The sequence below is a fragment of the Chionomys nivalis genome, chromosome 13, assembly GCF_950005125.1.
Source record: "Chionomys nivalis chromosome 13, mChiNiv1.1, whole genome shotgun sequence".
Classification (NCBI taxonomy): Eukaryota; Metazoa; Chordata; class Mammalia; order Rodentia; family Cricetidae; genus Chionomys; species Chionomys nivalis.
The window spans coordinates 27045295-27064870 of record NC_080098.1 but is presented as its reverse complement, the minus strand read 5'-3'; the positions used below and the strand labels follow the sequence as shown (position 1 = coordinate 27064870).

At 43.2% G+C, this 19576-nt stretch overlaps 1 protein-coding gene across 1 annotated transcript in view; it reads right to left on the bottom strand.

Annotated features, from left to right (window-relative positions):
• The window catches only part of Gdi2 (GDP dissociation inhibitor 2), a 30284-nt gene extending 20275 nt beyond the window's left edge, over positions 1 to 10009 (bottom strand). The window contains exons 1-2 of the mRNA XM_057786901.1: positions 9771 to 10009; positions 2262 to 2369 (exon numbers count right to left, since the gene is read on the bottom strand). Coding sequence (XP_057642884.1) covers positions 2262 to 2369; positions 9771 to 9815 — 153 coding nt within the window. The 5' untranslated portion in view covers positions 9816 to 10009. The remainder of the gene's footprint in view (positions 1 to 2261; positions 2370 to 9770) is intronic.
• Positions 10010 to 19576: the final 9567 nt, after the last annotated feature.

Below are 19576 nucleotides of genomic sequence, written 5' to 3'. Positions count from 1 at the left end.
AATCTAGAAAAGATAGCTAAAACTCGTTCTTGTTAACTTGAAGGTTTTAGGCTTTACTGAAATATAACTGATGTATAAAAAATTATACATACAATGTAAACACTTTGATAAGTGTGAACATAAGCAAACAATGTACCAATGACTACCATCATCAAAGAATACTAAGCACGCATTCACTTCCAATGAGTGCCTTCCAGCACAATACAGTATGAAGTAATCAACAATTTATTTCAAACTAGCAGCCTGTACTTCTCCAAAGACAAAACAGAGAGGAGAAAGGCAGTGAGACTGGTAGATTAAGAGGACAGAGAAGAAACACATACACTACTTAAGCCTTTAGTTAACCCTGGTTTTAAAAACAAGCCTACTGAAGAACTAAATATCACTCTCTGAGTTATTGGAAATCTGAATATAATCTAAATATTGCTCATCTTCACACAACATGTAGTAGTATTATGATACTGTAGAAAATGTCATATTTAACAGATGGAAGGTGAAACACTTAGGTTAAGTGCCACAATGTCCTTTTTTACTTTCAGCTTTCCAAAGCCATAAGAAAGCTAGGTCTAGTGGTGAAGACCTATAATCTAGCACCCTGGAAGCTGAAGCAGGGAATCTTGCGTTCAAAGCCAGCTAGGGCTACATAACAAAACCTTGTCAAATTTAAAAATAAGAAGCATAGTGACAAAAAATAATTCCAATCAAATGCAACAAGATGCTAACTGCTGGATTCAGATGGGAGGTTTTGCCACACTGTAATAAAACATTCTTTCAACTCTTCTGTGTTCCTAAAGACAAGAATAAATTTCTTGGTTTAATTATTAAATATAATTGGGCAGTGATTTCAACACTCGTGGAAGAAGTGTACATTACTTCACAAAGTGTTAATCCTCATATATGTAAATATTTAAAAGCCCCAGGTGTAGAAATAAATTTAGAAAAACTCACTTATAAAATGAATCATGCATCATGTGCCGTTCCTCGTCCTCTCTCCCCTTCCCCCCCCCCCCAGCCAAAAAGGAAAAAGGATAGTGGAGCAAGCATCATTAAGCTTGAAATTACAACTATGATTTTTTAATATTTTTTTTCATTTGCATTCCTTTTTTGTTTGTTTTTGTTTTTGTTTTTTTTTTTTTGGTTTTTCGAGACAGGGTTTCTCTGTGGCTTTGGAGCCTGTCCTGGAACTAGCTCTTGTAGACCAGGCTGGTCTCGAACTCACAGAGATCCGCCTGCCTCTGCCTCCCAAGTGCTGGGATTAAAGGCGTGCGCCACCACCGCCCGGCTTTTGTTTGTTTTTTGAGACAGGATTTTTCGATGTAGCCCTGGCTGTTCTGGATCTCACTCTGTAGACCAAGCTGGCCTCAAACTCACAGAGATCTGCCTGCCTCTGCCTCCCGAGTGCTGGGATTAAAGGCATGTGTCACCTTTTGCCTGCATATATGTCTGTATGAGGGCATCAAATCCTCTGGAACTGAGTTACAGACAGTTGTGAACTGCCATGTGGGTACTGAGAATTGACCTTGTGTCCTTTGAAAGAGCAGTTAGTGCTCTTAACCACCAAGCCATCTCTCCAGCCCACAGCTATGATTTTTTTTTTTTTTTTTTTTTGGTTTTTCGAGACAGGGTTTCTCTGTGGTTTTGGAGCCTGTCCTGGAACTAGCTCTTGTAGACCAGGCTGGTCCCGAACTCACCACAGCTATGATTTTTTTAACCCCACAAACACAATTTTGTAATCTGGAAAACAAAGATAAAGAATACGTGACTTTAAGAGACTGAGGAGGCCAGCCTGGTCTACAAAGTGAGTTCCAGGACAGCCAGGGCTATACAAAGAAACCCTATCTCAAAACAAACAAACAAAAAGACTAAGGCAATAAATAAGGCCAGGTGGCGAGAGATGGCATTCTGCTGGCACACAGGGAACCCTCCCATTCTTTCTACAACCCCCAAACTAGAAGCTCCTAAAAATAACAGAGTCGAAGACTTATTAATTTAATAAACCAAAAGTGCCAGGCATGGTGAGCCACGCCCTTAATCCCAGCACCACAAAGTGGAAGCAGGTGGAGCTCTGTTAGCTTGAAGCCAGACTGGTTGTGTATAGTGAGCTCAAGGAGAGCCAGGACTAGGTAGAGAGAGATCCTGTCTCACCCCTCACTCCCAAACTGTAATAGTAACAAGCCAAAATTGATATCATCTCCAAGAACTAAAGTGGAGACTCACAAGGAATTCCGACATGTAAAGAAACATTGACCACAGAGACTTACATCTTCCAGTGGTGTTATTGATGCACTTTCTCCTCCATAGTACGGGTTCTGGTCCATGTGAAGAACCTTCTTTCCATTCACTGACATTATCCCTGACAGGATACATTCCTAAGGGTAAACATGTATTTTTAAAAGAAAAGACATATACACAACATGTTTAAAATATATTCTTTGTTAAAAAGAAAACTCTTAGTAATTAAAACACTCAGTCACCATGACAACCAGTAGGCTTAAAGACTCTCTCAAACTCTTGGGAGTTCTGAGCTGAAAATTAATTTCACAATAACAGGACATATCAGTCATTGCTTTTTCCTGGGCTGTCATTTATATTAAGGCCAAATCACAGGCAGACAGAATAAAGACAGAGGCTTTCAACTACACCCTGCCATTCTATTCTTTTCGGCCAGGCATTCATTAAGGTCTTTAATGAGGCACTGAAATTTAACTTAATAAAAGCGCATCTGAAATATGCACCTTTTTTACACTGCATGTGACAGATAGCACTTCCAGCTCAAGGAAAATCTTTGGTGCCATTCAATTACAAACTGTACATAGACACTTTGTTCCATGAGTAATCACTTTTATTTGAAAGAACTATGATTATTCAGCTTTGGTAAACATTTTTCAAAAACGAACCTCTTAAAAGTTGATACATGTTGGGTATGGGAAAGGAGGAAGCCCTGAGTGAGTCCTGAGTCAGTGTGTATTGTTGATAGGGCCATGCTCCTGGAAAATGGCAGACTTCCTTTCAGACAGATACAGGGAAATGGCAACGCTTTCCCTACTTGTCCAAGCGCAAACAATGACAGTATATGCAGAAAATGTCCACCATAGCACGTTCCAGGACAGCCAGAGCTGTTAGACAAAGAAACCCTTTCTCAAAAAAATAAAAAATAAAATAAAAAAATCACCTATAGGGCCTGGAGAGATGGCTCAATGGTTAAGAACACTGACTGCTCTTCTAAAGGACCCAGGGTTCAATTCCCAGCATCCACATGGCAGCTCACAACTGTCTGTAACTCCAGTTCTAGGGAACCCAACACGACCACACAGACATACATGCAGACAAAACACCAATGCATACTTAAAAAAAAAAAAAAATCACCCAGAGGCAGGCAGTGGTAGTGCATGCCTTTAATCCCAGCATCCAAGAGGCAGAGGCAGGATCTCCTGTGAGTTTGAGGTCAGCCTAGTCTACAGAGAAAGAAAGTTCTAGGATAGCCAGGGCTACACAGAGAAACTCTGTCTCAAAAAACAAAACATAAAGCCAGGCGGTGGTGGCGCATGCCTTTAATCCCAGCACTCGGGAGGCAGAGGCAGGCGGATCTCTGTGAGTTCGAGGCCAGCCTAGTCTAGAAGAGCTAGTTCCAGGACAGGAACCAAAAGCTACAGAGAAACCGTGTCTCAAAAATAAAAAAATAAAAAAATAAAAACCATAACAAAGAAGACTCACCTAGAATACTGACAAAGCACACCTCAAGGTGTGTCTGTGAGGGTGAATAACTATGGAGGTAAGACCTGCCCCAAATGTGGCAACTACACATGGAAGGATGGTGCAGGCATAGGAAATAAAAGGAGGATGTAGTAAGGAGGCCACTTGTTTGTCCCGGCAACCCAGAACCAAAATAACCATACAGAAACTATATTATTTAAAACACTGCTTGGTCCATTAGCCCTAACTTTTGATTGGCTAACTTTACATTTTAATTGAACCCATTTCTAGTAATCTGTATATTGCTGTGGCTTACTGGCAAGGCAAGATTCCAACCGGCATCTGTCTCTGGCAGAACTACATGGCTTCTGACTCCGCCCTTCTTTCTCTCAGCATTCGGTTTAGTTTTCCCCACCTAGCTCTGTTCCCCTATAAAGCTGCTATAGGCCCAAAGCAGTTCTTTTATTAACCAATGATATTCACAACATACAGAGGGGAATCCCAATCAGGAGGAAAAGGAGAAAGCCAACCAGTACAAGCATTCTTTCCCTCTGCTTCCTGTCTTTGACTATGTGGGCTGCTCTGCTCATTAGAGCCACTAGGCCTCTGAAAGGAGGAGCCAAAATAAATTACCCTTAGGTTGTTTGTCAGCTGCTGAAGTCTAACACAAATGTGTTGAAAAGATGGGCTAAGGAGAAAATGTGGTCCATAATCCTTCCAAGAACAGGGATGCAAGTTAGAACACTTAAAGCCATATGAAAAGAAGTCAGGCATAGTGACACACACTTGTAATCCCAGTGCTGATGAGTCAGAATCCTGATTGGGCCTCAGTGGTTACCCAGGCTAATACACTCAGTGAGTTCCAGGCCAGTGAGAGACCCTACTTCAAAATAGGTGGATAGTGCTTAAGGACTATTAATAGTTGGCTTTTCCTCGTCTTCCTCACACGCATAACACATACCTGCACCGAATAAATGTGTGCATACACATATGCCCCCAAAAGGATTTGTTCATGTTTTCTGTTGTTCTGTCTCTTGACACAGTGTCTCACTGTATATGCAGACCAAGTTGCCCTGGAACTCAAAGAGCTCAAACTCTGCTTCCCAAGTGCTCGCGTCAAAAGTGTAGATGCTTGTCTGTGGTCTTCTGAGGGCACCACTCATCTACTCTCCTGCTATAGAGCAGGGGCTCCTAAGGTCCATGGCCAAATCTAGCTTACAGACTCATTTTATAAATCATCTTACAGGTATAGCATGATGCTTGCTTGTATACAGACTACCTGTGGCTATTTTCCCAGTAACAGAATAGCTGTGACGGAGCCCACATGGCCTGCATTGCCTAAAATATTACTTCCTACCTGAAAATCTGACTAATCCTGCAAGCAGGAGATCTCAAGTTACGTTTACTGGTTTGCCACAATCTGCCACCTTGCTGCAAAATGTTCATTCTAAGCAAACTCCAGAGGTCTTGAGTTTAATTTCCAGCAAACACATGGTGGTTCATCTGTTTTTTTTTTTTTTTTTTTTTTTTTGGAGACAGGGTTTCTCTGTGGTTTTGGAGCCTGTCCTGGAACTAGCTCTTGTAGACCAGGCTGGTCTCGAACTCACAGAGATCCGCCTGCCTCTGCCTCCCAAGTGCTGGGATTAAAGGCGTGCGCCACCACCGCCCGGCATGGTGGTTCATCTGTAATGAGATCTGGTGCCCTCTCTGGAGTACAGGCATACATGCAGGCAGAACACTGTATACATAATAAATACATATTTTAAGAAAAGGAGATAATGGCAGTTTATATGAGTTAAAACAGTAACCTAGAGTAGCCTTTCAAATCCAATGTGACATGAAATGAGACAAAAATCAGACATCAAATCAGACAAATACCTGACTTTACCTGTAAACATGCTTAAAAGCAAATCTGAAACAAAAAGTGCTTGCATCTTCTAAGGCTAATACAAGCTGCAAATCCCTGATTCAAATGCCTGGGAACAGATGTTTCAAATCTTTGCTTTTTTTCACAATTTAGGATATTTGCATACAGAAGAATTTTATTGTTTTTATTTGGCTGGCCTGGTACACTCTAGATAGACCTAGTTGGCCTCAAATTCAGAGATCTGTCTCACCCAGCATCCTCAGCCACCCAAATGCTGGGATTAAAAGCAAGCAAGCTACAGCAAGGTTTCTTGGGAATGGCATCCAAACCTGAACATAAATTGTACTTATGCTAAGAATATACACAGCCTGAAAATATCTTAATACAGTAATTTTAGTAAATCTGCAGCTTGACAACCACCCTAGCTAGTCAGGGCGGAATTTTCCATTTGTGGTATTACACTGGAGCTTCAAAAGATTTATTTGGAATCCTTTTTTTTTTTTTTTTTTTTTTTTTGGTTTGTAGAGACGCGATTTCTCTGTGTAGCCCTGGCTGTCCTGGAACTCACTTTGTAGATTAGGCTGCTTGCCTCTGCCTCCCGAGAGCTGGGTTTAAAGGCACGCACCACCACAGCCCAGCTAAATTAAACACTTTTAGGCTACGAATAATAGGAATTAAGACAAAAAAAAAAAAAAGCACTTGAAACATTGGTCCTATGACCACTACTGCAGGGAATACAACTCTCACAGCTATGGCAGAGTTTTTCAAGACTAAATCTAATGTGAGCAAATTTAAATTACAGTTTAGGATTTTCAAATCAAGTACAAAACCTCAGATTGATAATCATGTTTTAATTAAGAGAAATGGTAGGTAGGAGGAATGTTCTGCAATATAAAATAATTTTTAAACATGCTTAGAAAGTTGTTTAAATATCAAAATACATGTTTCTATTCATAATTTCTAGGCTTATTGTGAAGAAAACAAAAAAGCCTTTGGCAAGCACAAATGGCTGCAGAGTTGGCTCCTCTTTTCAAATGAACTAATTCTAGCACAACACATTGATTTATTACCAAGCCCATATGAGTTGTGTGCCAATTATGTGATAAAAGTCTGCTTACACACTCAAAGGACAGAAATGCAGAAATTGCCAGCAAATCAACAAAGAAAGGGTGGGAGGCAAAAACGAGATGGAAGAACTCAAAAGGCAAAGCAGCCCGAGACTAGCCAAAGAGGGCTGGAGTCCCTGGAAAGCCGGCTACGTCATGATGCCCTTGCTACGCTCCAGCACGAAATTAGTCCTTTAAAAATACTGATTATCAAGAAAATTTTTCTTACATTGTCATCATTAGAAAGGCTTTTTTATGAAAAAAAAAAAAAACCCTATAGGTTTGTTTTGTTATATGTCCCCCTTCGCTACCCCCAAGATAAGGATTTTCTGTGTAGCCCTGGTTGTCCTGAAACTCTGTAGACCAGGCTGGCCTCAAACTCAGAGGTGGCCTGCAAATACAACACATGTACACACACCATGCTGGGATTAATGGTGTGAACCCACCTGCTATTATTGCTTCTATCAATAATGGTCCTAAAGTCACCACCCTGCACTGATATAATTCTAAAAGAACACCTCCCAGTATACACCTTTAAGGCCTACAGAGGAGGAAAGTTAGCATAACTATAAGACACAGAAACTCTTAGAACTCTACCTACTTATGTATGCACTTCTCAAGAAATTCACAATTCCAGTGAAAATGTAAATAAAGGGCGCTATTTTGTTAAACAGACTGTGCTATCTTTGATAATAGTGATGCTTATGAACTAGGTGGGTGGGAACTTGCAGGATAGCTCTGCACTCACTTAGCTATACTCAACTGACCTTATTAATGGGCAAATATGAAATATTAGCAATGACAATACAAAATGGAAATAACTGGCTCTCAAAATATGCTGGCAGTCACAGGACCACTGAGAGAGCAAAATCCACCACAAACTACTTGGAACCCCAATTAGACATTTAAGTCAGAACCTGCGGCCTCTCCTGGGTAGAGTGATTTATTTTGGCACCCATCTTCCCAATTCACACTCAAAAAACTTCAGTCACTGGGTTTGAGGGTGCATACCTTCTAATCCCAGCACTGGAAAGGCAGAGAGAAAGATCTCTTTGAGTTATGGCCAGCCTGATCTACATAAGGAGTTCTAGGACAGCCAAGGCTACACAGAAGTACCTTGCCTCAAAAAAAGAAATTAGGAAAAACAAGGAAGGGAAAAGGAGGGGAAGGGGAGAAATAAAATCAAATCATTCAAAATAAGTAAGTGACTTTCGAGATAAGCAATGGAGCCTACCCCTGGGCAGGTACATGTCTACTGAGCCTTAAGCAGGACTTTTTTGTTTGGTTGGTTGGCTTTTTTTTTTTTTTTTTTTCGAGACAGGGTTTCTCAGTATCTATGGAGCCGTCTTGTAATTGGCTCTGTAAACCAGACTGGCCTCAAACTTACAGAGATCCGCCTGCCCCTGACTCCTGAGTGCTGGATTAAAGGCATGCGCCACCACTGCCCCATGAGCAGGACATTTTGGCCTTGCCTTTAATACCAATACCCAGGAGGCAGGGATAGACAGAGCTCTGAGTTCAAAAGCTCCAGTCATTCAAGGCTACATAATGAGACCTTGTCCAAAATAAAATAACCTTCTTTAGCAAGCTTCACTAATCACTATAAAGAGAAAAATAAGCTTTTCCTAAAAGAAAAAAAAGTGATATAAAAATCTTGAAGGTTTTCTCTAAAACAGTTATTTCAGGGTATTTTATCTAAAAAAATTTTTTGATCAAAAGATTTCAATGCATTTCAACAAATTTGAAAGCCGTGGCTTTTATTAAATGACTCAGGCGTTTGAAGTGATGCATGAAATAACCCAGTCATAATTTCACACACATCCAAAGCGATAGTCAAAATGATTGGTTCTCTCTGCAATTTCTTTTGGCAAATGGTCCCCTCTTTTCTTTTTTTCTTTCTTTTTTTTTTTTTTTTTTTTTTTTTTTTTTTTTTTTTGGTTTTTCGATTCAGGGTTTCTCTGTGGTTTTGGAGCCTGTCCTGGAACTAGCTCTTGTAGACCAGGCTGGTCTCGAACTCACAGAGATCCGCCTGCCTCTGTCTCCCAAGTGCTGGGATTAAAGGTGTGCGCCACCACCGCCCGGCCCGCTCTTTTCTTAAACAAGTCAAGAAAAAAAAAAAACACACACACACACACAAGATACAGAAATTTGCCTACGTTTTTTGCAGATCATCTAAACAACTCAAAGTAGGCAGATGTCCACAAACATAAATATACTACAGCACTAGGTACTGACTTGTATTTATATATTGCCAGTACATTCACGCTGCACAGTTAGTTACCTTCTAACCTGCTTGCAATGTAGTACAGAGAAATTAGCCTCCCCTCCTCAACCCATTTCTTAAAGGAAAACACTAAGAAACTGGTAGCACGCAATAAACCACACAAAAGGGAAACACGGCAAGGGCCCAGGGTGAAAGTACTTAACAGACAATTATTTGCCATCTACTGAGAGGATGAGAGGACGGCAAAGGAATACGTAAGGGTTTCTTTCTTTCTTTAAGAAACTCGTCTCATTATTTTCTCTAGAAACTTCAGTTGGCCAGGCTCTAGGACAATTACCGACCAGTGATATCCTTCTGCCCGGCCTTCCCAGCCAACTGACTAGCTAAGCAGCCACTTCTGCTGGCCACTTAGGAAACGCAAGCGCCAGCTGCGACTCCCTCCCGCTCTGTGCAGGGCTTGCCTGCTTCCAATCGGGAGAGGTCATCCACCCAAAAGGGAAGTGGAAGGCGCACAGGCTGTTTTCCTTTTCCTCTTCCTTCCTGCAGAAGGACGAAGCTGTTTCTCTCCAGCTGTCCGGCGATTCTGTCCTCAACTTCCCAATGGGCTAGCATCCCAGACACCCGTCCCAAGCTCCACATGCTGGTTTTTCCTAACACTCGGGCGCCTTCAAATCAGTGCATCCCAACAAGCCGTGACCTCCCTCCCCAGACACAAGACGGATGGGGGGGTGGGGAGATGGACGGTCCCCAAGGGAGTGCAGACACCGGCTGTTAGGGCGCGGGCGGGGCTAGCTCGGTGTCCACCGAAGGGACCCGCCCTCTGCCCCGGGCCCGGGAGAGGCCGGACGGACACGTCTCCCCGCCGTCCACCGCAGCTCACCGTCAGGCCGGTGCCCAGCACGATCACATCGTATTCCTCATTCATGGCGGGGGAAGCAGCGCACGCAGGGGCTCTGGGCCACCGTAGAGAAAGAAATGAGAAGTCTGGCCACTCTGGGCCCCGGGAAAAAGGGAAGACTCGAGGAGAGGAAAAGCGAAGCTGACCAGGAGGCGAGGCCGGCCGCCACCTCAACGGGAAGAGAAGAGCCGGGCGGGGAGGGAGGGGAGGCGGGGAGAGCGCGGAGAGCGCAGAGCGAGCGCCGCAGTCAGGGAGGGGCGTGCGAGAGGCCGGCGGAGCCGTCAGTCGCGCAAGGCCTGCCCTCTCATTGGTGCATTTCCTGCTCGTCCCACCTTCCCCTCTCCGCTCCTCTCGCGAGAGAAGGGCGAGAAGCTGCCATCTTGGCTTCCGGTGTTTCCACCCGTCTTGTGGCACGGTGGTTTGGGCGGCGACACGCGAGGCCTGGGCTGTAGTTGAATGGGAGGAACAGGGCGGAAACTGCGGCTGGGCGACCACGTGCCTGACTCCCGCGGTGTGGCTCCCTAGTTCTCAGTCCCAGGAGCCCGAACTCCGCCCTGGGGATCTGGAGTGGGATGTGCACCGGCTGATGCGTTGAGGGGCCAGGTCGTGAGAGCATCATCCTCTTGGAAGGTTGGCAGCCGCGTTGCCTCTGCAGCTTGGCTCCTGCCCTTGCCTGCGGAGCAGGAAAGAGCTTAGGATTCCTGCGTAGCCTGTTTTAAACTTGGGTGGTTCTGTTCGAACAAATCTCTTCTAAACTGCTATCCATACTTTATAGGCAAAATTGGGTCCAGAGTGACCTTCCGATATAACGGTCTGCACTCTAGCTTGAGATGTAAAGCAGGTTATAAAGTATATACCGTGATAACTAAGCAACTAGACTCAGCCCAGGCTGAAGGCTGCCAAAGTGTGCCCATAAAAGGCAAATGCCGAATTGCACTGTTGAGGTAATTTTGTGTGTTTACTCTGTTTCTATCCCTAATTACAGTTCACCACACTGGAGGTGGGCGTTCTGAACCATCTTTGGGATGCTACTTGGTTCTAGATCCTGTTCTTCGTTAAACTTTGTTAAATTTATAATTTGAGGGTGTTTGACAGGCAGAGCTGTCAGAATCCAAAGTAGACCTTCCACTAATCCCCAGTAAAGCAATCTCCTGGATCTCAAGCTCCACTGGTTTTGAAACCACCATTTTATTTATTTACTTATTTATTTGGTTTTTCAAGACAGGGTTTCTCTGTGTAACAACTCTGGCTGTCTTGAAACTAGCTCTGTAGGCCAGGCTGGCCTCGAACTCATAGAGATCCATCTGCCTCTGCCTCCCGATTGCTGAGATTAAAGGCTTGTGCCGCCACCACCAGGCTTCAGCCAACTTTCATCATCCTTCCCTTACCCTCACATTTTACTAAATGAGTCAGTTAAGTAGTCTCATCTGTTGGCTGGATTCGTATCAGAACTATGTTAAGAGTCATACTGGGGATTGGGGATTTAGCTCAGTGGTAGAGCGCTTGCCTAGCAAGCCCAAGGCCCTGAGTTCAGTCTTCAGCTCTGGGAAAGAAAAAAAAGTCATATTGGAATGTACAGTTAAGAGGATTGAATCGACTTAATGGCCTTGAGCAATACTTTTGTTTGTTTCAAGACAGGGTTTCTCTGTAGCTTTGGAGCTTGTCCTGGAACTAGCTCTTGTAGACCAGACTGGCCTCAAACTCAGAGATCCACCTGCCTCTGCCTCCTGAGGGCTGAGATTAAAAGCATATGCCACCACCGCCTGCCCAAGCAGATCCTTTTTTAAACTTTTTATTTGAGAAGAGGTAATTCTTTTACAAAAGCTCTTTCCAATTCAAGAAGTCCAGGACTCTACTTTCTTGGACTCCAACTAAAGTTCTTGTATTAGAATCATGAGCCCAGACTATGTATAATTTGGAAGGACATAGGTTAATCTAAACAAACATCTTGGAAAAGCAATAACCACAATAGAAAAGGTTTTAGGTTGGAGAGAACTGTTTTCAAAGCATACTTGGGGGAGAAGAAACAAAAATGGTCATCAACAACCCTGAAAAATGGGAGGGATGTAGCCCAGTAGAGCAGTTGCCGAGCATGCTCAAAGCCCTAGTCTGGCTGGTTGGAATGCCAGTTTCATGCCTAGCACCACAAAAAAGAATTTTTTTAAAGTTCCCTGCCTGAGCAATGTTAGGTTTTTAGTTAGTATGTAGAAGGTTCTAAATGGATCGGAAGCTGTGAGCTGGTAAGGCATGTAAAAGCGCTCGCTGCGAAGGCGTGATAATCGGACTTCACTCCCCAGAAGCCACCAAGGTGGAAGGAAAGAACTCCCCAGTGTCGCCTGGCCTCCACTCACCCACATGTGCAGGGTCACACGTATGTGCTTGCCATAGTAACAAGTGGAAAGGAGAGTCAGAAGTTGCCTCCTTAAAGTTTTCTTTGGAAAGAAAAAATCTGAGCAGCGAACTCGGGACTGTACTTTAAACCTTGACCATTCCCTTTATCTAAATACTCTGATTCTACTAAACCTTTTGCACAGTTGTCTTTTCCCCTTGAAGACAGGCAGACATGCCTTATGAGATAAAACCGACCACCCAGGCCTGCATGCATAGCAGCTTTCCTCCATGCTATGAGGCAGAGCGCTTAGTCACCACAGGAGAATTTCAAAATCTGAAAGAAAACCTTCAAAACTGTACTGAGTATTGCTAAAATTCTTCCCCAAGAGGAGCTGTAAACACCTACCCACTCCTGTGAGTCCTAAGGGCAAACCAGAGTGTAATTCCACCATAGTTTGCTCTGGTGAATCATTGAGCTTATTAGGCTTTCCCTTCAGAGAAGTGAGTGAGGGGTTTGCGGAACACTGGAAAGTTGACACCAGCTTAAAGACCACAAACCCCCACACCTTATCGTGTAGATAGTCTCCCCTCCCCTCATCCTTCTCCACCTATATACCCTAGCCCTTCTCAGAAGACACCCCTCTTGCCCTTCCCCACCTGCCCCTCATGTGCAATTAGGGCAAAATTGCATACACCTGGATGGGAAGGGTAGCTGGATATTCAGATGAAGATCCCACAGCCCTCCCCACCTCCTTCCTCTCTCCAAGAGGAAATGCCAGCAGTCAGCAAGCCCACCTGTGATGATCTCTGGCAAGCAGGCCCAACTGAACTGAAGATGGTGGCAATTTAGCTTGGAGAATGCTTCTATACAACAGTAGTTTAGATCTGTCTGCCTCTGAAGGGTTGTTTTAGCTTTAAAGTCTCCAGCAGTTATATAGTTTTAAGTGTCTGGAGGAGCTCTTGTGAGTTGAAAGATTTGAACACAAAATTTAAGGCTCTGAGACTCTGCTCCAATGCATAAGAAAGTGGTGTTGAGGACTGAGGGGTGGTTCAATTGGTTAATTGGTGAGTTAATTCCCAGAGCATGCATCAAAAAGCCTCATGTGGTATCTTGGGTTTATAATTCCAGTAGTGGAGAGGTGGAGGCGAGCAGGTCCCTGGGGCTCACTGGCTAACCTGTCTACTCGAATCCATAAGCCCCAGGTCCCAGTGAGACTGTGTCTTGGAGAATAAGATCGCTCCTGAGGAATGGCAATTGACGTTGAACTCTGGCTCCCACAGGCACATTCTGTAAATGCAGTCACCTACATGAACACACATGTACACAGAACCTGGAAGCAGGCTGTTCGTGGTGATTAGTACCTATAATCCTAGCATTCGATAGGTGGAGGCAAGATTAGGAGTTAAAGGTCATCTGCTACATAGCAAGATCCAGGCCAACCTGGGCTACATGAGTCCATGTCTTTAAAAAGAACTTGGCAGGTTTCTTCTCAATCAGAAATATAGCCTTTCTCTGATGTCATTTCCTGAAGACCTGGCAAATTCTAAAAGTCTTTTACCTGATGAAAATAGACTCTGGCATAATGCACTAAAACCTGACAATGCTTTGATACCAGAGTGGGAAATACATGAGGCTCTATTAAAGGTATAGACGTTCCCAAACTATCAGAGATCAAACTGCTTTCACTGGGAGCTGATCTGCTGGCCATTCAATGCCAACACCATAAATTCATTCAGCTAACTGCCAATTTAAATAGTATTATTTAGAAACATGGTCTCACTATATATCATTATAGTGTCAAGGCTGGCCTGAAATTTTCAATCCTCCTGCCTCTACCCCTCTTTCCTCCCAGTGGCATTACTATACCAGGTTCCAATTTCAAAATCTCATACATCCTCTTCAGTAGTCTAGAAGAATTAGAAGATGGCAATGTGATGGTGTTCATAGTACCTGATTTAATTGCCTTTTAATTTGTTCACAGAAATTGGTTCCTTTATCACTGAACATTTTTTGGGAGGGGGATGTCTCAAAAACAAACATTTTCTAGAATTTTTAAGTTAATAAGATATCATCACTTTTCTACCTGAGAAAACCTCCGTCCTGAAAACATACAAACTTACATGTACATACTGGATGGAGCCTTAGGTTTACGACTGCAGTCCATCTCTAAGTGTCCAAAGGGTCCGTCAGATGGGCTGAATCACCAAAAGTTTTTTATTACCTTCCCATTAAGGAAATTATAGGTTTAGCAAACCAAACACTCACAAACCACTTTTGCAGTTAATTGCTTGGACTAACCAATTTCCCACACCGTCTTTTGGAATAGCAACCACTGGAAATGCTAAACTTGTTCCCAGTGCCCCTCAGGAAGACCAAATCATTAAGATTTGGAAGGTGTTTTTGTTTGGTTTTGTTTTGTTTTTCATTAAGTTGTTTGTAGCAGTTAGGTCTGGTAGCTGGTGTTAAAATTCCTTCCCAGAGGAATCTACCCCTCCCACTAAAGCCCCAACAACAAACTGGGGCATAAGTTCACCAAAGTTCTCTCTAGGGAGCCAATGAGTTTGCTGGGCATAGTGAGGGATTACCTACAGGGAGAGAGTGCTCCTGCCCCAAAAGGCCACACCAGAAAGTCTCAGAGCCCCCGTCCCCTAATCTTTCCTGGTCTTTATTCTCTAGTCCCTCTCTTAGGCCATGTGCAATAGGGCAGAATTACATACAACAGGTGACTGCGGGTGGCTGGATACTCAGGCAAGGGTTCAGTGACCCCTCTATGATGTATGTAAACAGTCAACAAATCCAGCTGGGATGATCTTTGTCAAGTGGGCACAGCTAAACTCCAGAAGTTGGTGTCTATTTGGCTCAGAGGATAATCCTGCACAATTGTAGTATTCAAAGGCATAATTCTGGAACTATAGACTATTGGATTACCTACTCCAGTTACCTAATCTGGCTTTTTTAAAGCCTTTGGGAAGGCAGAAATTTCACTGGCAACAGGATAAAGGAAAATTGTATCACCTAAGAATTGTCTGAAACAGTACCACACTGCTACATATGTCCTCTTTTAGGCCTAGCTGGAGACTATCTGCATCTGCTCAATCAACCCTTCCTAGAAGACTGGGAGTTTGTATTCCATAAAGTTGTCTAAAATACACGACAGCTGGGTGAGCCAACTGATATAGGATAAATGGCAACAAATCGGCACAGTCCTTAAGATAGGATCTTCTAATGTCACAAATGTCTTAAATGTCTTCAGGACTTGTTTTGTGTTGCTTATTGTTGTAATGAATCAACTGCAACCCCAAACAATGTATCACATTCAAACTTGAGGAATGACAAAACTTGAAGGGGGGGGGGACCCCAGTCTACCTCCTGCATTTTGTGGCAGTGGAGGATAAATGTGATACTGTTCTCAGATATGGTGCATGCAGATAACTTTTTGGTTTTGGTTTTTGTTTGTTTGTTTGTTTTTTGTTTTTCGAGACTGGATTTCTCAGTAGCAATAGAGCCAGCTCTGTAGACCAGGCTGGCCTCAAACTCGCAGAGATCCGCCTGCCTCTGCCTTCTGAGTGCTGGGATTAAGAGCATGTGCCACCACTGTCTGCTGCAGATCAATTTTTAATGAGAAAGGGTTACTTGTAGCATAAATAAACTAGAAGGCCAGATTCAGTTTGGAAGCAGATCTTTACCTACTGAGTGATATAACTGATCAGGTACAAAAATGACAACTGATCAGAGTATGAAAAGGTTTAAGCCTTGAGCAAAGAAGAGATTCTTCCCTGGTGCTCACCACTTTTTCCCTCCAAAGTCCCTTTTCCTTCAGCTGTTACTGGAATCTCCAGTTTTCCTAAAAGACATGTAATCTATCAGTCAATCCAAAGGGGCAGGCCTCGAGAAAGCTTCTATTTTTTGTTTTGTTTTATTTTGTTTTGAAACAATATCTCACTTTGTAGCCCTGGCTGGCCTGGAACTGACTTTGTAGACCAGGCTGGCCACAAATTTACAGAGATCTACCACCACACTGGCTAGACCAGGACTTATTTTAAATGTCTCCCACTAGTAGCTCTTATTTTGTTTTTGTTTTTGTTTTGAGATAGGGTTTCTCTGTGTAACAGCCCTGCTGTCCTGGAACTCACTCTGTAAACCAGGCTGACCTAGAACTCACAGAGATCCACCTGCCACTGACTCCTGAGTGCTGAGATTAAAGGTGTGCGCAACCATGCCTGGCAAGTAGTAGCCCTTCTTTAACCTGATAAATTTTTATGTAACTCTAGGTATACAGATTAATGTGGAATTCCCCTCTGTATGCTGTGAATGTGTTTTGTTAATGAATAAAGCTGCTTTGGTCCTGTAGCAGGGCAGAATAGAGTTAGATGAGGAAACTAAGCTGAATGCTAGGAGAAAGTAGGCGGAGTCAGAGAGACACCATGTAACCACTGGAGGGGACAGACACTGGAACTTTGCCCCTTAAACCATGACCTTGTGGCAATACACAGATTAATAGGAATGTATTAATTTAAAATATAAGAGCTAGCTAGCAATATGCTTAAGTGATTGGCCAAGCAGTGACTTAATTAATGGGTGGTTAATTTAACGAGCAGCCTCTAACTACAACAAATAAAATAGGTATAAAAAATCATTTCCAGATACTATATAATTTTATTTTAGAACAATTCTTTGGTATACAAAAATGGCCCTCATAGACTCACAGAGAGCGGCACTATTAGGAGATGTCTTGTTAGAGTAGATATGACCTTCTTGGAGGAAGTGCATGGGCTTTGAGGTTCAGAAGCTCAAGCCAGGCACAGTGGCTCATTTTTCCTGCCTTTGAGTCCAGATGTAAGAACTCTTAGCTACTTCTCCAGTACCATGTCTGTCTGCATGCCACCATGCTTCCCACTCTGATGAGCATGGACTAAATTTATGAACTGTAAGCCAGTCCCCAGTTAATGTTCCCTTTATAAGATTTGTCATGTCATAGTGTCTCTTCACATCAATAGAAACCCTAAGACACCATTTATTAAAAGATTAAAGTGGTGGTGGTGCATGCCTTTAATCAGTGCTTGGGAGGCAGAAACAGTTGGACCTCTGTGAGTTCAAGACCAGCCTGGTCTACAGAGCAAGTTCCAGGACAGCTTCCAAAAGCTACAGAGAAACCCTGTCTTAAAGCACTCAGGAGGCAGAGGCAGGCAGATTTCTGTGAGTTCAAGTCTAGCCTGGTCTACAGAGTGAGTTCCAGGACAGGCTCCAAAGCTACACAGTGAAACCCTGTCTCAGGAAAAAAAAAAAAAAAAGATTAAAGCAAATCTGTACACTAATGATATTGATGTGCTTGATATTGATATTACAGTATGTAGAACATCTTCATTGTTTTTCAATGGGCTTTCCTGGCTTATCACAGCATCAAGCCTGAGCCATTGTCCGTGACCCCGTCATGCCTTCAAAACCAGTACCACCAACTGACTCTTACACATTACCATGTCCAACTGCCTGAACAAGGTACAACTTGGACCACCTCTAAAACACAGCTTTTTTGTGCTCTCAGGAAACACTTCCCTGAAGATTTTACCTGGTGTCTTTTTAATCACCACTAATTTCTTAGCTCCAGCTGAGCAGCATCAAGTATTCCAGCAAAGCAGTTTTGCTTTAGTAATTCTGGTATCTTGTCAATCACAACTAATTCTTCAGCCCCAGCTAACCAGACCCACAAATTCTTAATTCAGAATAACAGATGACCCCAATACAGAGTTGAAACTTCCCTCTAAAACTTCACAAGTCAAGCCTCCATCCTCTGTACCTCTATACTGTTCTCAACATTCTTATCTTCCAAACTCCTAAAGAACATCCCACTGAGCCTTTAACACTCAATAGCTCTTCTAATCCAAAGTTATATCCTCCCACAAGCCTCCCCAAAAATAATGGTCAGGTCTGTCACAACAATACCTCACTATGCTAGTACCAACTTGTCTTACTTAGGGTTTCTATTACTGTGACAAAGCACCATGACCAAAAAGCAAGTTAAGGAGGAGAGGGTTTATTTGGCTTACACCTCCACATTGCTGTTCATCACTGAAGGAAATTAGGACAGGCACTCAAACAGGGCAGGATCCTAGAGGCCATTGACGAGTGCTACTTACTGGATTCCTTCCCCTGGCTTGCTCAGCCTGTGTTCTCATAGAATGCAGAACCACCAGCCCAGGAATAGCACCACCTAACACGGCCTGGCCCTCCCCCATTGATCACTAATTGAGAAATGCCCTAGAGCTGGATCTTATGGAGGCATTTTCTCACTAAAACTCCTTCTTCTCTGATGACTCTAGCTTGTGTCAAGTTGATACAAAACCATCCAGTACAGATATTAGAAAGGTTTTTAAGTGTGTCAGCTGAATTATACCATGTTGCTTTGAATGAACAGTATTTCTTCAATGATATAGTTATCAAGAAATATAAAGGCACTGGGATACAAGAACCGAATTTAAGGCTACCAAAGATCCTTTACACTTTAATTTAATGTTGGCAGTACAGGTCCAATAGCCCTGCAGGAAGAACAGTAAGCAAAATCAAACACCTGAGCTGAACTAACCTTCTCAGACTGAACCCGACCACAACTCTACAGCCATTTTTAGTTCTTGTATCACTACCTATCCCAGTTGATAAACAGCTAGTTAAACAACAAAAACTACCCATGGTGAAGTGACTTTAAAGACACTAATTGGTTCAGTAAGTTACAAAGCCACAGCTGTTCTTAGTTCCTGCTGGAGTGAAACCTGAATAAGAGGAAGTAGGTTGGGTGGTGGAGAACGGTAGAAAGTACAGCAATCTTAAATGTATCAAATCTTGACACACTGTAGTACATTGGAGTCTCACATATCTCAGGGCTTGGGAACAGCTGTTTGCTGAACTGTTTTTACTAAGCTTCTATTCTCACTCTACAAAGGAAGTAACTGAGTTTAAGGAAAGAATGGGCGAGCCTTAAACCAGGCGGGTTTCTTCTCTTCTGGGGCACTGATCACATTTATCACATGATGGTTTCTCAATGGGCTTTCTCAGTATTCCGACTGTCTATATTCTATCCATTGTCTTCTAACAAAGGAATCTGGCCATGTCCATGCCTCTGCATATATTTTGTATCTAGAAAAAAATGCCAGGCTGGTAATACAACTCACAGCGAATTGCTTCATCTAGCCTCTGCAGGCCCTTCAATTGGTCTTGTGCTGGGCCTCTGCTTCTTGACTGGCACAATCCAAACACATTCGTTTTTTTTTTTTTTGTTTTTTTGTTTTTCGAGACAGGGTTTCTCTGTAGCTTTGGAGCCTGTCCTGGAACTAGCTCTGTAGACCAGGCTGGCCTCGAACTCCCAGAGATCCGCCTGCCTCTGCCTCCCGAGTGCTGGGATTAAAGGCGTGCGCCACCACCGCCCGGCTTAACACATTCGTTTTTTGAGTCCTAGAATCTGGCC